At 38.3% G+C, this 15,895-nt stretch overlaps 1 protein-coding gene across 6 annotated transcripts in view; it reads left to right on the top strand.

Moving 5' to 3' along the window:
- The window catches only part of CACNA2D1 (calcium voltage-gated channel auxiliary subunit alpha2delta 1), a 451,440-nt gene that overhangs the window by 72,225 nt on the left and 363,320 nt on the right, over nt 1–15,895 (top strand). For all 6 annotated transcript variants that reach the window (XM_075713027.1, XM_075713021.1, XM_075712994.1 and 3 more), the window contains exon 3: nt 7,559–7,675. In XM_075713027.1, coding sequence (XP_075569142.1) covers nt 7,559–7,675 — 117 coding nt within the window. The remainder of the gene's footprint in view (nt 1–7,558; nt 7,676–15,895) is intronic.

Raw genomic sequence — 15,895 nt, forward strand, 5'->3', positions numbered from 1 at the left:
TACTAAATACTGGGTTGAAAGAAAGTATGTCCAGCAATAAAAAGTTAGCAATAATAATCACTCAGATGGGTCAGAGCGGTTATTTCTGTTTTCCAACTTTTGCTGCTCCCAAATTCTCTTCATATGTTTGGATGTCTGTCAAATGGTCCCCCTTCTCTGCTTTTCTCACATTAAATGAGATCATGACATGTAACTTCATGGCACTCACAAAGCCAAAATATAACAGTAGTGAATATGTGGGTGTTATAACAAAGTTATTTAAATTGCAACTGTTTCTGACTCTGTAAAACACGTTGAATATTTTTTTCCTGACAAAACAATGTAATTTGGTCAAAATATTTGTTTTGAAAATTTTAACATTACCCAAAATTTCAGGAAGAAGTGTACTTCTTTGTTTTCAAGCTAGATGATTCCTTTCTTCCCAGGATGAAATACAGCATTTATTTTGGGGCCAGTCTGTATGATTTTGTTTTGGTTGGGGAGCGGGAGAACAGGGAGCAATGAATGAGCACAGAGCTCAGCAACAACCAAGTCGAAGTAAATGTATAAATTAGAAAAACTCTTAAGCTACCCCGTTAGCAACATTTTTATTTAATATTCTGATATGTTTTTTGGTTTTGTTTGCTTGGGGTTTTTTTTTACACTTCAATCAAGAATTGTAAGTCAACTCTTTTGTCTAGATAAGGAGCAGATAGAAATACTCTTGTATCAGAATGAATAAAGCTCTGGAAATACCTGTTACTTTCAGTAACTATGAAGGTGACGTGGGCCCTTGCTCAGCCTTAGGTTTAGAAATCTCAAAGCTACATGTTGTGGTTTAAACCTGTTTAGCTGTGGTAGGCAGCTAAACACCACACAGCTGTTTGCTCACTCCCCCGCTGCCCCGCAGTGGGATTGGGGAGAGAATCAGGGGAAAAAAAGAATAAAATTCATGGGTTGAGATAAAGACAGCTTAATAGGATGGAAAAGGAAGGGAAAAATAATAATAATAATAATATTGTTATATTTTTTTTTTTAAAAAAAAGGGTGCATAGTGCAATTGCTCACCACCCACCGACCGATGCCCAGCCATTTCCCGAGCAGCAGTTCTCCACGCCCCAGCCACCCACTTCCACCCACCCCTCCCCCTGGTTTCTATACCGAGCATGACGCCATATGGTATGGAATAGCCCTTTGGTCAGTTTGGGTCAGCTGTCTTGGCTGTGCCCCCTCCCAGCTTCTTGTGCACCTGGCAGAGCATGGGGAGCTGAAAAGTCTTTGACTAGCATAAGCAGTACTTAGCAACAACTAAAACATCGGTGTGTTATCAACATTATTCTCACACTAAATCCAAACCACAGCACTATGCCTGCTACTAGGAAGAAAATTAACTCTATCCCAGCTGAAACCAGGACACTAGATAAATCCCCCACTAAGTGTTAGCAAAGAGCAAACTAATTCTTCAGTTCTTATTGGTTTTAGCAGAGAATTACACATTGCACAGAAGCAGCTTTGATGTTGAGTGGCACCCAAAGCAGTACACCTTGGATAGGACTTCAGAAGTTATCCTGAAACTGTTGGCTGGGCTGGACCCCAGCAGTGTCCTGCAGACACCAGGGTACTTCTGCATCTTGCTCTCCAGCAATCAAGGCTCTGAATGCTCTTTTACTTCGAAGGCAGCTCTGTACCTAAGGTACTTCTCTACACTCATGACATACCCCAGGTAATCTGGGGTTGCTGGTGCATGAGGTGTCTGTTGCAGAAGTGCTGGCTCTGAATGTGGTGTCAGATTAGGTCATGCAAGCACCTGTGAAAAACATTCCCCAATTCTTCTCGTTCTGGGCAGTTAATGCCAAGATAAGGTAGTTTCCTTTGTGTAGCTTCAACTTGAGTCAGGGCCGGAGGGGAGTTTTGCACTCTGACTGAGCAATTTTAAGGGAGCTGGATGCTGGTAACGGGGTCTGTCAGCAGTCTCAGACATGACAAGCAATGAATCAAGTCTAGGTCTCACCCAGGGTCTCCAGTCAGGAGTAAATGGAGATGGGGCCAGGGACAGGCTGGAGACAACGCTATAGTGTGGGTCCAATGTCCATCCAAGAGACAGGACTGGAGAAAAGATTGAACACACATCCGAGGGGTCCACTCCGGGGATGGGCTAACTATGGCATAGGGTCAAGGTCCATTGAAGGGGTGGGGTTGGAGACAGGCATGCCTATCCCGTAGCTGAGGACTGGGCTGAAATGGAGCCTGTGGGCAGGGGTGCAGGTGGAGGTTTCCAGTGAGGCAGGTCGTGGTCATTAAGGCCTGTTAGAGCCCCATGGTGACAGAAAGCAAGAGACTTTTTGGATGCACCAGGGGGAACCGACCATGGGAGGCCCTCTCCAAAACCAGGGTGTGAGCAGGAAGAGATAAATTTACAAAATGTTTATTTCAGTTTTGCTCTGTTCTGAGGGTTGGGGTTTTTAAAAAATTATTTAATGGTAATCACTTTAGTATATAAGCTTGTAAAACCTAGCTCCAGATTTCACAAGCACTCTTAGTATTTTGGTGTAGTCACTTTCAGAAAAGATGGAGGAAGACCCACCACAAAGTTTTGGTTCTTTTGGGGTCCATGGATTTGGGGTCCCAAGCTTGGTAGTATCTTTGAGCAGTAGTTTTACCATCATGATACTCTTCAACTGCTCTAGACAGATTATAAAGAATTGATTGTTGATGGTGTCCCATCAGCCTAGCTGAGCTTAAGTGGTCTTGAAAGTAGTACTGAAAAATTAAAAACATCAATGTATTTACCTTGTATAGATAGATATTACTGGAACTGTTGAGTGATTTTGTTTCTCTGTCCCATAGCATATTTCAAGGTAGGAAAAGACAGTGCATTTTTGGTTAACTTCAGAAATTCTGGATTTGAACTTCTGAAGATCTTGTCTCATATGACTTCTATGTCCATGAAAATATTCAGTGATGGAACTGAGATTGCCATGCTCATGTCCTATGTTTAGGCCCTCAGCCAGGTTACTGCTGCCTGAAGAAAAGGCTCCATTGTTTCTTAAATAGGGAGACTGACAGTTTCAAAACAAAAAAACAGACAAACAAACAGACAAACAAACTGACAAACAAAGAGGCAAAGGAATTCTATTGTAGTTTAGAATAATTCAACATGAATTATTATTCCTTGTTATTCGGGTAATCTGTGTAAACAGTGCCAAGACCACAGATCCAAAGCACAGATAATTTATTACTGTCAGGAACTTTGAGTGTAATAAAGGATGAGGGCCATTTAAATAAAATTTCAATGTTACAGAGGGCCCCAATGCCTGCCACAATGTAGCAAGAGCCATGCAATGAAGGCGCATCTTTCATTCTCTCTCAATTTGTACAGAAATGTTTGACCCCTCACAAGTCTTATAGAAAGCAAGGAGAATGTCTCTTTGTGAGTGATTTATAAATGTGTCCTTGAAGACTGAAGGGAGAGGGGCATGTTCTGCTGAGGAGCTGGCAGTTTTTCTAATCTTTACCACATTTAACTATTGTCCTTCTTCTCGTGTTGTTTCATACTGATGTGACTGTCCCCATCATATTCTTTTCCCTAAAACCTTGCAGTTCATTATACCAGAATAAATATTCAGCATTTAGAAACCAATTTTAATACATTCTTGCCTGAATAGAAAAGTGCATGTCTATTGACTTCAGAGAAAAATTATTTTTTTGTGCTATGACCTTACAGATTTTACTTAGTCATGCCATGAGGCTTTACTCTGTGAGAAATGGTAGGGTTTTACTGACAATTTGGAGAGCTTTTAGCAAAACATTTGTGATTAAGGTACTAAAAATTATTTTACACCTAAAAGCCAACAGAATCTTGCATTCACTTGATCAAAGCAATTTAATAAAATACATTCAAATTAGCACTTCTTAACAAGCCAGGGGGCCTGCCAATTTGCATTTTGAAAGACGAATGAGCACACCTTTGCCGATAAGACCCTTTCACTATTTGAGATGAGCTTTTGCTAATTATGTTTGACTGCTAGGTGGGAGGCTTGGAGAAGGAAAAGTTTGTCATAGGCTGCCAAATCCTGAAGCATGTATCATTTCACCGTGTGTTGTTACACTGAACTGCTGCAGTGCTAGAGAAAGAAAAAGGGGAGCAGGCAACAAATACGTTATGTACACACCTCTTAAATAATTAGGGAATATTTCTTACATTGTTCCTTGGTAGTTGAGACAGGTCTCATGCTTCAGGAAAATAAAGAAGTGTGTTAAGTTCTGAGTTATTTCTGATACCCTTTGTTTGGGAGCTTGTGGGATAAATCTTCCACCAGCGGTAGAAGCAGAGGAGATAGGTGCTCTGAGCCCTGACACGGGGTAAAGCAAAGAAAAGGAGAAAGAGTCACTGACTCAACTCTATGTGGGATCTTGTGCAAGACTCAAAGGTTTTTTCTGGGGGGTTGGTTTGAATTTTTTTTTTTAATCACTGACAAATGACAGCTTGTGAAGCCAGCCTTGGAGTCAGGCTTTCTGAGTGGTAGAACCCACAATGCCTGTTATAAAAATTTTAAGCTGAAGTATGAATAGGACTCCTGCCTCTTGTGGTGGTGATCTCCTTGGTAAATGGTTCAGGCTTTTGAAATATTCTGGTAGCTGGTGCTGGAGAAGAAAAATGAAATTGTTTCTTTTTTTTTTTTTTCTACAAATGTACCCACTAGACCACACTTTGATAGTCTGCAGCTTTCAAACCATTCAAGCTTCGAGGTACGGGAACAACTTCCCTATAGGAATGGGTTGTGTGAAAAATTTGAGTGCTTTCAAATTGGGGTTATAGGATCATATGTTTGCTATAAGAATGTGTCAGGTGCAGGGATGAAAGTGCAAATTTTCCATCCAGATTCTCGAACCCTTACCTGTATGGCTTACTGTACCTTTGCTCTAATTCCAGTGAATTATTTGTATTATGTTTCTGGTTGGTGGGGTGCAAAATCATGGTTGTGTGGATGCAGTGCACTATAACCTTACCCTCTGCTGAGGCTGTTAGATCACAACCTGTCAGAAACCAGATTTCACTGAGTGCTTAAACATGTCAAAGAATCAGCATTACAGCACTCGCCCTTATATAGCTGGTCAGCGCAGTCTCCAAGTCGTCCCTATCATCCACCTGCTCCAAACCTGCATTACTTGAGCACATACTTGCCTATGCACCTACTGTGTGTTTTCTTTGCCTGTGGCCTTCTTAATGTTTGTTTAGAATGTCAAGTGAAAAATTTAATTATAATGAAATGACATTTTTGCAATGAACTACTACTGCTTTCTCCAAAATTTAAGATGTTTTTGCCTAATTAAAACTCCCAAATTAAAAGGGATTATATTTAAATTTTCTTATTCCTGTCACTGTTGAGTAGCAAATGAAAAGCGATTATATAAACAAATGTAAAAAAAAGAGAAACGAGGAAAAAATTGAACGAAGTAAAATAAACATTTTCACAAGTAAAATAACTGAATGTTTTAAAATTATTTTTTAAATTATTATTTAAAAACTTCTGTGAAAGTTATTTTACATTTTTCTAACCTATTTGCAAAAGCTTGTGACCATTCTTCTATAAATTTAGTAACTTTTGATGCAGGTGTACTTCACACAGTCATGAATGAAGCTTAAAGGATTTGGCACTACATTTCTCTTCAAAGAATAAGACACGAACACCTGGTAACACCCATATTCCAGTGTCTTTTCCTTACGTGATCAGGGTGAATATTTGCTGATGATGGGAAAACCTGAGAGTGTTGCTGGATTTGATGGTCACTCTAATTTAGATGCTCCTCTGAAATTTCAATTCTTGATTCAAACCTTCTGGATGTATAAAACTGATTTCTACTCTTGCCTTGCCTGTAGGACTGTAAGGCTCTTCTTGTCACTACAACCAATTTATCTCCCAATCCCACTGCTGACTGTGCAAATTTTGTGTGTTTCACAGAAAAATGTAAGAAATGCAGTAGTGATCAGCTGTAGGATAAAATTTCTTTATTTCTATTTTTTTTTGCTTAATAATTGGCCTAAAGATCATTTCTACTATTAAGATCTGTCCTCGGGGGGGCAGGGGGCAGGGAAAGATATTTTGGGTTATAACTGAGATAAACTTTCCGTGTGGCAACTTTGAAAATCAAGCACCTCAAAAATACCCAAACTATAATCTGAGTTCATTAGCCACTATCTTCTTTTGTAGTGGCTTTCTGCTCAAGATGCACTGATTTTTTAAAATAATTGCTACTTTATGGAGAATTAAAGCATATTCCAGTTACTCAGTGACTGGTGGAAAGACTGTACTTCTGAAGGAAAAAAACCAAAACACAACATAAGGTTTGTGAAATTCAAAAGTGATGAAAACCTATGACAGCTTATGAGACATGCCCGACGATAAAAATTTGCAGCTATAACTGTAGTTGTCAGAAATTTATTTGTGATAAATACCCAATACAAGCATCAGAGATGTGTTTTGGTGAGTTTCTTTGAGGTCTCCATAGCTTTAGCCTGATAAACCTGGCGGGGCTGGTAGACTCAGTCTGGTCTGCAGTTTCTTGGTTCTTGCGCTGGCGGGCAGCCAGGGCATTAGCGCTGGACCCGTTCCTGCCTGTGCCTGGAATTACTCCCCGGGAGACAGCACAACCCCCACCAGGCAGCGTTGCGGAGAGGCAGCGTACTTAAGTAAACTCAGGCCATCTGTTGGTTGCATAAATTAGTTTTCCCCATTTGCCCATCTAGCCATAAGGTACGCACTTTTTAAAAATTTTTTTTTCCCCAAATAATGTATTTTTTCTTTAACCAGTTCTAGTAGGACAGAGGTAAGCAAATAGATTTCTTGCTACTTTTTCCTTCTTTACTTCTTGCGGTTGTGTGCATTTCATTGTAGTGGCTTTGTTTAACAAATCAAATTATCTCCTTTATATACGTGTTCTGCGTTGGAAACAGTTAATGGCTCCTCACCAGAGACAACCTTTATTCATGATAGAGGAGAAACACAATTATAGTTCCTTTCCCCTCTTGTCCCCATCTTTTTACCCTTTCATTTTTTTCCCCATTTCCACTTTTTTTTCATCTCCCTTTTTTCCTCTTTTCTTATTTGTTTTCTTCCTCTTCCTCTTCTTTCCTCATGAATCCTAACACTATAATATGAATAAATAGATAAGGGACTAAACTGATTACATTAGCATAACTTAAACGATTTACTTTAAATGTTATATTTGTTGTTCAGCATTCAAGGAAGAATTAAATTCAGCAATAATTATTTGATTTCAATTTTGGTCATTTTAAAGGATCTCCATTTTACTTTTCTCTCAGCAGTCTATGGGAATCAGATTCCTTCAGCATTTAGCAGTTGAATAGTCCATCACTAGAAACAGTCAGTTCTGAAGATTTATTAAATCAAAATGGTGAAGTTCTTTCACAAGGCACTTTTGGATTTTCCTAGCAATAGTCTTTCTGAAGCCCTCCAGTAAGAACAGAGGACATCTTGATGCCTGTTCTGTCAAGTCATTTTGCTTATTTTGAATGTCTGTTGCCATTTTGATTTATTTCCTTTCTTTCCTCTTGCAGATTTATTTGAAAAACAAGGATTTGTATACTGTAGAAGCCAACAACCCTCGTCAGCTAGTGGAAATTGCAGCCAGAGACATTGAAAAACTTCTGAGTAACAGGTCTAAAGCCTTGGTGGTGAGTACTAATGGGTTAGGGTTTCTATTTAGCATTTGACAAAAATCTTTATTTATTATTGAAACATGCTTTTATTGTTATTTTTGCTGCTTATACACTTATGGGCAGTGTCAGCCTGACGTGTACAGGACATGACATGCAGAAAGACGGCTCATGACTTTGTGGTAGAAAATGAACTCATTAGTTTGCTGGCATAGGGCAGATGCTTATAATATTGACAGACAGATTAGGAACCATGGCCAAGTAACAAATCAAGTTATAAATAGATTGGAAAATATTGCTCTAAGTGACGCACATGAATGTTTATGACTTGAAGATCACTGTACTCTACAGTCAGTAGTGATCTTGGGAAAACAAGAAGTAGAGGGGATTTTAAATGTGATTTAAAAATAATGGTATCTTTGAAGTCATGATGTTCATTTTGGTATTATTGCTAACTACATCTGTTGATATTTGGTCTCTTCGTCTTTTTAGTTACTCAGTCTTTCTTGATGCTAGCATCCTTCAACAAATGTAGCCTTGTGTGAATCAGATTAATTTCCATACCTATTCTATTTCCGACTTGCTAATTTAATCTGTATTTCAATCATGTTTCATATCAGCAAAGTTGATCCTGAACTATTAGTGTGAAGACCATGCTGCATTGTAACCTCATGATTCTTTATGCTTTAAAAGATATTTCTTTAAAGTGCTTTTGCCAGCAGTGCCTTTCTCTTCTATCCCGCAAGGCACCAAACCTGGGTAATTGCTTTTTATGATTCCTACTCACATCACTCTGACTCGTATAAGAGTTTAGAGTGCTTTTCAGAAGATACTGACCAAACATGCACGAGGGGATCCGGATGAATTCATAAACATGCTTTTCACAGAGTAGAGCTATTAAAATAGGTTTAAAGGATGGAAGAGCAGGCTGGGATTCCCTGGACAATTATATATCCACATAGACTTGCAGATGAGTTTGGTCATGTCATTTAAAGTGAAAGAGAGAAGAAAGAGGGATTAATTCACCTAACTGTAGACATCTACTCAGCTGGTCGTCCTAAGCTCCTTTTTTGTTCGGTGGAATGAAACAGGCACTTCTCAGTCAGGATTGACCTAACATGTTCTGAATAAGACTTTAAAATGGGATGAACTACAGCCCAGAAGTACTTGCTTCTCTCTTTCTCTACCAGAGGAGCCTCGATGTAAATGTCTATGCAGTAGGTGTGTAAAATTGGGGGAGAGGAGTCCCACCCAAGCAGTCCTTTTATCAGTACAGTTTCATGCAGCTGAAGAATCAGTCCGAGAGTGAAACTGCTGCTGCACGCTATCCTGAGGACTAGCCTTCTTCTGGGCGACGAGCTTTTGCTTAGTCCATTGTCTGTGCGTACGTACCGCAGGAGGCACCCATTTTCCTGTCTTTTGTTCTTAGGAGGAGTTCAGTCTTCCTGTTCCCACAGCTTCCCTAACATGCAATGTACATCAGTGTTATCTGGGCCAAAGCTTCTCTGCTTCAGTCAAATGAGTGTAAAATAAATATGATTTTTTGTGTTTGTTTTCCTGTTTTAACTAGATGGGCATGTGTTTATGTAGCACTCTGTGGACTTTGTATCATTATTGCAAAATACTATAAGTCATTCACAGCCCTTTGTGAACACACCAGTTTTTCCATCATTTTCCATCAACCCATATAAGTCTGATGTTTTTAAGTTAGTACAGCCAAATCTTATATTTTCTTGAGACTCAAGATTAACGTAGGGGTTTGTGTGTGTTGGTGGTGGTTTGATCTTAAAACTTTAAGAAAATTAAATAAGTATCTCATGTATACTTTAGAAAAGATTCCAGAACAGTTTTTCTGTGAATGTGGAAGAAGAAGGGTGCCTACCTCATTATAGGCAAGCCCATGGTCACTTTTTGAAAAGGGTAATACAATTCAGTTCCCTGATATAAAAGAAAATTAAATTAGAGGAAGGATGTTCCTTCAGTCCAGTTGTTCTTTTTTTAAAAAAAAAAAAGAAGTCTTGTAGTCTTCAGGACTTCTCAGATAATTTTAAATAATCAAGTCAATGCATCTTGAAGGCAAATAAAAAGTCCTCTAGATGTATTAGTGGCTAAAGACTTATGACTTTAAAAGCAAAGTTATTATTTTGGAGGATGTGACTCATGATGTCTTTAATGCTTGGGGTTGCCATTACTGTCAGTGCTTCAATGAATGTACAATACTTATTATTTTTAGCTGCATGCCATCATTTCAGGATGCATGTCAGCAAGACTTCTGCATGACATCTGTATCAATCTTGCCACTTCATGCAGAGTAAAATTCATCCCCAAACAGGTGGAAATAACTTAGCTCTCCCCACCCCACTTCACACAACTGAATTTGATTTGCCTTTTAGATTTGATCCTTTAAATACCGATCAATGATGCTTCTCTTCAGTGTTGGAACACCTCTGATTTTTTTTTTTCTTTTATATTACTTTTTTTTTTTTTAATTGCCTGGGAATCGCCAGAATTTACAAACATGAATTGAATGATTACAACACATACATAAGATCTTTTTTGCGGCAAAGTGATTGAAATGACCTATTGAAACATTTGTCTACTCCGGGTCAAGAAAGATAGAGCTGTCTTACAGAGGTTGTCAGGTTTTAGATGTTTGCCTTGCTGAAACTTTCTGTGAACTTTATGTACTTTTTATGTCCTAATTCTATATATATAAAAAATCTTACTTTTATATATATATATATATCTATATATCTATTTTGTAACCTGCTGTGGTTTTTTTAAGCAAGGGGTGTTTAATTTCTCTCTATATATCCTAGCTTGTTTTTTTCCTTTATTTTTTTTTTACTTTTTTTAAAAAAATTATCCACGTAAATTTTTATTTTTAAAATGTATCAAAACCACTTTCTTCAGAACAATTTCCTAGGGGTGGTTTGTCATAGATGGTTCCTGAGAAATCTTACTTTTCCTTTTGTATCAAATGCCAGACACAGCCAAAGCCAATGCATTAAAAATGAGTACAACCTCTCAAATTAGTAAAACTGACTTAAAGTTTTTAATTTATTTTTATTGTTATTAAGTTAATTAAACTTTTAAGTATTATTTTCATTGTTTGATTTAGCTTCTGATTTCTGATTCAGACATTTTTCTCAACCATTATCAAGGTTAGCTGTTCTAGGGAATTTTATTGTTGTTTCTTTAAAAAATGTAGTTCTGATGTATATTCATGTACCCAGGGGCTTAGTCTGACTAAAAAAGGAAAAGAGAAAAGCATTACTTAAGGGGAAAAATACCCTTTTATTAATCTCAGTCCTAGTCAGATATCTTTGCTGACCCATATTCTACATGGTTATTAATTTTGGATCACTTCATGTTGGTTTCTCTTGTGCTATCACCTCACCTTAAGAGCTCCTAACAGCTCAGATAGTTATACTGGCTTTTCTATTTGTAGTTGTCTTGGATTTGTATCAGAGCTTTCAATGACTTCTCATTTTAAGCCTTCCTCTAGATTACTTTTATACACAGGAGACACTCACTTCTTATCTCCTGCATCTGAACTATGACTTTCTACTAAGAGAATTTCTTCACCTTCCAAATGTATTCCTCTTTCTTCTTTTTTCAAGGACTATCTTTGTGCTGGCATTTTGTAAACTTTATGTAGTTAAGCTGAATTATTTATCTGAAGTTTAAGTCGTCTTAAATCTGCTGGCTCATATTTTCTCTGAAATCAGGGGAGGAGTTGAATGGAACTGTTACTAATGACTGCACAGAGGGTTTTACCATTGGGTCTAATATGACTCAAAGTGTTAATTAGGACCTGAATCCTGAAAAGAGTATGATGCAAGAGGACCATACATCCTCCAGTGATGCCACGAGGAAGATGCCAGTGAATGACATCAACAGTGTCATTGTTCAGAGACTAACATACCCCAGGGATGCTGTGATTTTCTCTAGGCAGGCTACACAAACAATCTTTGGGCAAGGTTGTAATAAGCAAATATTAGTGATGACTTTTCTAATAATAAGTTGTCTTCCCTTGAACTGCAAGAACACCTTTAAATGAGAAATAACTCTTGCATTCCAAATTATTTGTTTTCATGTAACTTTGTGCTAGAAAACTCTCTAGCTATGATTTAAAGGTAAAATTACTAGGTAGTTCTGTGCATTTGTGGTGGGTTGACCTTGGATGGATGCCAGGTGTCACCAAGCTGTTCTGTCACTCCTTTCCTCGGTAGGATGGGGGGGAGAAAATGAGATGGAAAAAAGCCCCTCATGATTCAAGGTAAAGGCAGATTAGTAAAAGCAAAAGCAAAGGCTGTGCGTGGAAGCAAAAGGAAAACAAAATATTTATTCTCTACTTCCCATCAGCCAGTGATGTCCAGCCACTTCCTGGGAAGCAGGGGCTCAGTGCACATAGTGGTTGCTCTGGAAGACAAACGTTGCAAATAACGAATGCTCCCCCAACTTCCTCCTCCTTTCTCTTAGCTGTTATTGCTGAGCCGACATCATATGGTGTGGAATATCCCTTTGGCCAGTTTGGGTCAGCTGTCCTGGCTATGTCCCCTCCCAAGATCTCACCCATTCCCAGCCTACTGGTTAAGGGAGAATGTTGGAGAGACAGCCTTGATGCTGTGCGAGCACTGTTGAGCAGCAGCAAAAACGCTGGTGTTATCAACACCTTTCTAGCTACCAATACAAAGCACAACACCATGAGGTCTGCTATGGGGAAAATTAACTCCATCTCAGCCAGACCCAATACAGCATTACACAAAAAAGGCTTGAGTATCATGGAAAAGCTTTGTGATTTCATTTCAGGTTTATATGAGAAAAGATTATAATGATAATCTGGAAAAAGATGACTTGTCCCACTGTACAGAAAAAAGTCTAGTTTTATTTTTTCATGTATATGAATTTATGCTTGGGAGAAGCTTCAAAATGGTGGTTGAAATAGGTATCTAGCTGAGGAAGGAGAACGGGGAAAGTCCTGATCTAAACTCAAAGGGCTTTCCTAGATAGCTATTACTGGAAAATGAATGTTAGCCATAGAGGAAGAAGTTAGGATGAAAAGAAAATGGAGAATTTTCTAGCAAAGTGTAGTGGAGGAAGAGAGTGGTATGAGTAGTAAGGAGGGAGACAGGCAACAGCATTATAGTCAAGGATGTCAAAGACTGTCCTGCAGTACAGCCTGTTGTTCAAATAGTGACCATTTCTTTTTTGGTTTACTGTTGCCTACTAGTGCATATTTGCTTGGCCTAACCCTGCTGAACACACACTATTTCGATATTATGGAATTTCCATATGCATATGGTATCCATATAGTCCTGCAAGGAGCAGGAAGTTGGACTCAGTGATCCTTATGGGTCCCTTCCAATTTGAGATACGCTATGGTATTATGGGCAAATTAATATTCTGTCTCTATGTATCTTGCCAAAAGGTGGTGTACAAACTAGCTGTGCTACCATTGCAACATGCATTTCCAGGTGTGTAAAGGAAGACCAGTGGAGGTTTCATTGCAAATGTATCCTGCAGTAACTACGGGCAAAACTCAAAGGTTCTTGGACATTTTTCAAGTACACAGCCTTTCCAAGGATACCAACAAATAGTATGCCTAGCCCATTAGGCAGTCTAGCACCTAAATTGTTCATTTTCACTGGACTTATCCTCTGTTTTAAAGTTCCTACCCCATTAATGAGTGCAATAGCTTTCTGGAGCTATGTAGATCATGCTAATATATCATAATCTTTCAGTTCAGATGGAAACTAAATAATTTAAACAAAAACTTTTCTATATACAAGAAAGTGAGGATGGTTGTATGTGGAAGAAACTAATATTTATTTGATGAATATCATTAGAAATACTAAATAGAGTACCTGACATTGTAATGTATTTATAAAATATGGTTTGAGGAGTTACAACTATTTTCTCACTGACTATATAAAAATAAACCCTTTTTAAACTCATTAATATATGATGTGCTCATTATATATGTTTTATTACTCATATAAAATACTGTAGTAAGCTTAAGATTTGCAAAGATCCTAATTTTTGTTGTCACACTTTAAAATTTAAAATTGTAAATTGTTGTTTTTTAGAAAGGTATATTTTAAAAATTCATTGCTTTGCAAAAGGCAGTTCTGGGGTTTTATTTTCTGTTTATGCATTGTGTCATGAGGGAAATGAAGTATGACACTAAATCTAGGTTGCAGCTTCACTCTTCTGCAGTGTGAAGTCGTTAGTTGTGCAGCCCTTGGCCTTCCTCTGCCCATCTGAGCAGCCCATTACTCATTAGGTATTGTGAAGCATCCTCAATCTTCTACGGCAGGAAAATCTGCTGGTTTACCCTCTTGCTCATTTTTGCTGTTATATTTCAATTGAAGAGAATAAGCAAGTTTGGGTCTCTTAGGTAACAGAAGATTAAAGTTAAGAGGGAAAATGATGAATAAAGAACACCTACTAACGGTCTTTGCAAGCACAGCCTGCAGAAAATTTTGGAAACAGGATTAAAATGTCCTATTTCTTGCTTAGATAAGATCCCTTTCTGCATTCCCAAATTATTTAACTGTTGGCTACTTGTTTGTGTAATACTTTGAGATGGATCCTACTTGTCTTCCTGTCCGAAATTAAAATGTGTGCATATTCCCCTGCAAATCATCTTTTCCACAGTGAAACAGCTCTTTCTGGAAAGCCTCGGTGTCTGTACCTTGTTGTCAACACTATGATGTATATACACTCCGAATGCATTTATTAATAAACTTTTATTTCACTACTGCCCATATTCTAAGGCAATAACATAGCCATTTGTGTAAAGCAAACACTCAAGTTCCGTTTAAATACATTTCACTAGAGAATGAGAGAATGCCAAATTTCACTGCCAAATTCCTGCTTAATGTTGCTTTGTTTTACTGTGGGGTTATTTGTTTTTACTTTTAACTATTAAATTCTTACATTAGGGTCATTCAAGGGAAGGTAACTAGTCAATGCCCTTGGCTTCTTGGGCTGTGCGTATACAAAGAAAAGTTGCATGCGGATTTGTACCTTACTGTCTAGATTTCTTCAGGCATCTCAACCAGAGACATCATATCTTCATTCTAGCCTTTATGCCTTGGTTTCTTCTGAAAACTGAGTCAACTGAGTTTCCATGGAAACTGAGGCACAGATTGTGTGCTAGGAGACAGGTTCCCTCTACGTGCTGTTGGGAAATGTCCAAGGTGCACAACTGTGTCTGTGAATAAGGAGCTCAGAATGTTTATCTGCTAGTTTAGATGCAATTTCAACACAGCTGTGCAAGTGTGTCCAGATCCCTTAGTATTTCCCTGCCCGCCTGAAATAAGGCTTCAGTGTCTCACAATACAACTGCAAAGCTTAAATAAACGTGTTATAACATATTTTGAGATTCCTGGGCAGAAATGCTGTGCACTTTAAATAGGCTTGGGAATTTTTCTGTAGCCTGAAAGACCTATAAAACTAAAAGAAATTTTGTAGGTGTGCTTGATACTACTGGTTTTTGGAAGGGGATCCAAAACTCTGAGTTTTGATTAGATGTGTAAAACCTACCTAACATCCTTGAAAACACTCTGGGACACCTACTTTCTGGTTTGCTAATCTTAAATTGCCTATACTAACAAGATATCTTTCCACTCTTTATAATACTCTATGGATAAATTGAAGTTGTCCACACATTTAGCTGAACCTGCACTGGGCAGCATCCCTCGCTTTGGGCTCTGTTGCAACTCAGCCACTGGTCTCCTAAGCTCCACCAGAAATTCCAAAGAAGCCTAAACAGTCATACCTAGTAGTGGAATCCACTACTTCTGCATGGTAATCTAAAGATTAGGGCTAATCGCTCCATGAGGGCTTGGGCTAGGTCTCTGAAATGAAAATATATGTGTATATATATGCATACAAATGTTGATCTGCACGCACTTGCACAGATGTCTTGAAATTCCGTCTAAACTATATTCCATATACAGTCCAGTGTGCATACTGGAAATAAGTATTTTCCAGCTATCTTCTAATATAGAAGATAAATAGACAAAACATCTGACCAGGGAGGAGGATCTGCAGCTCAGTTCTTTTCCTTCCCATTTTAAATCCTCTGATCACAAGGCTAAAGTCCTCCTATCCATAATATATTTTGTGCAAAAATAAAATTTTGATGCTAACACTTGCCCTCTGCCTTCATTATCATCCCTTCAGCTACATTAAATCCATTTATTCTTAGTCTCAGGCTGTGAGGGT

This window comes from Pelecanus crispus, chromosome 1 (genome assembly GCF_030463565.1).
Source record: "Pelecanus crispus isolate bPelCri1 chromosome 1, bPelCri1.pri, whole genome shotgun sequence".
NCBI lineage: Eukaryota > Metazoa > Chordata > Aves > Pelecaniformes > Pelecanidae > Pelecanus > Pelecanus crispus.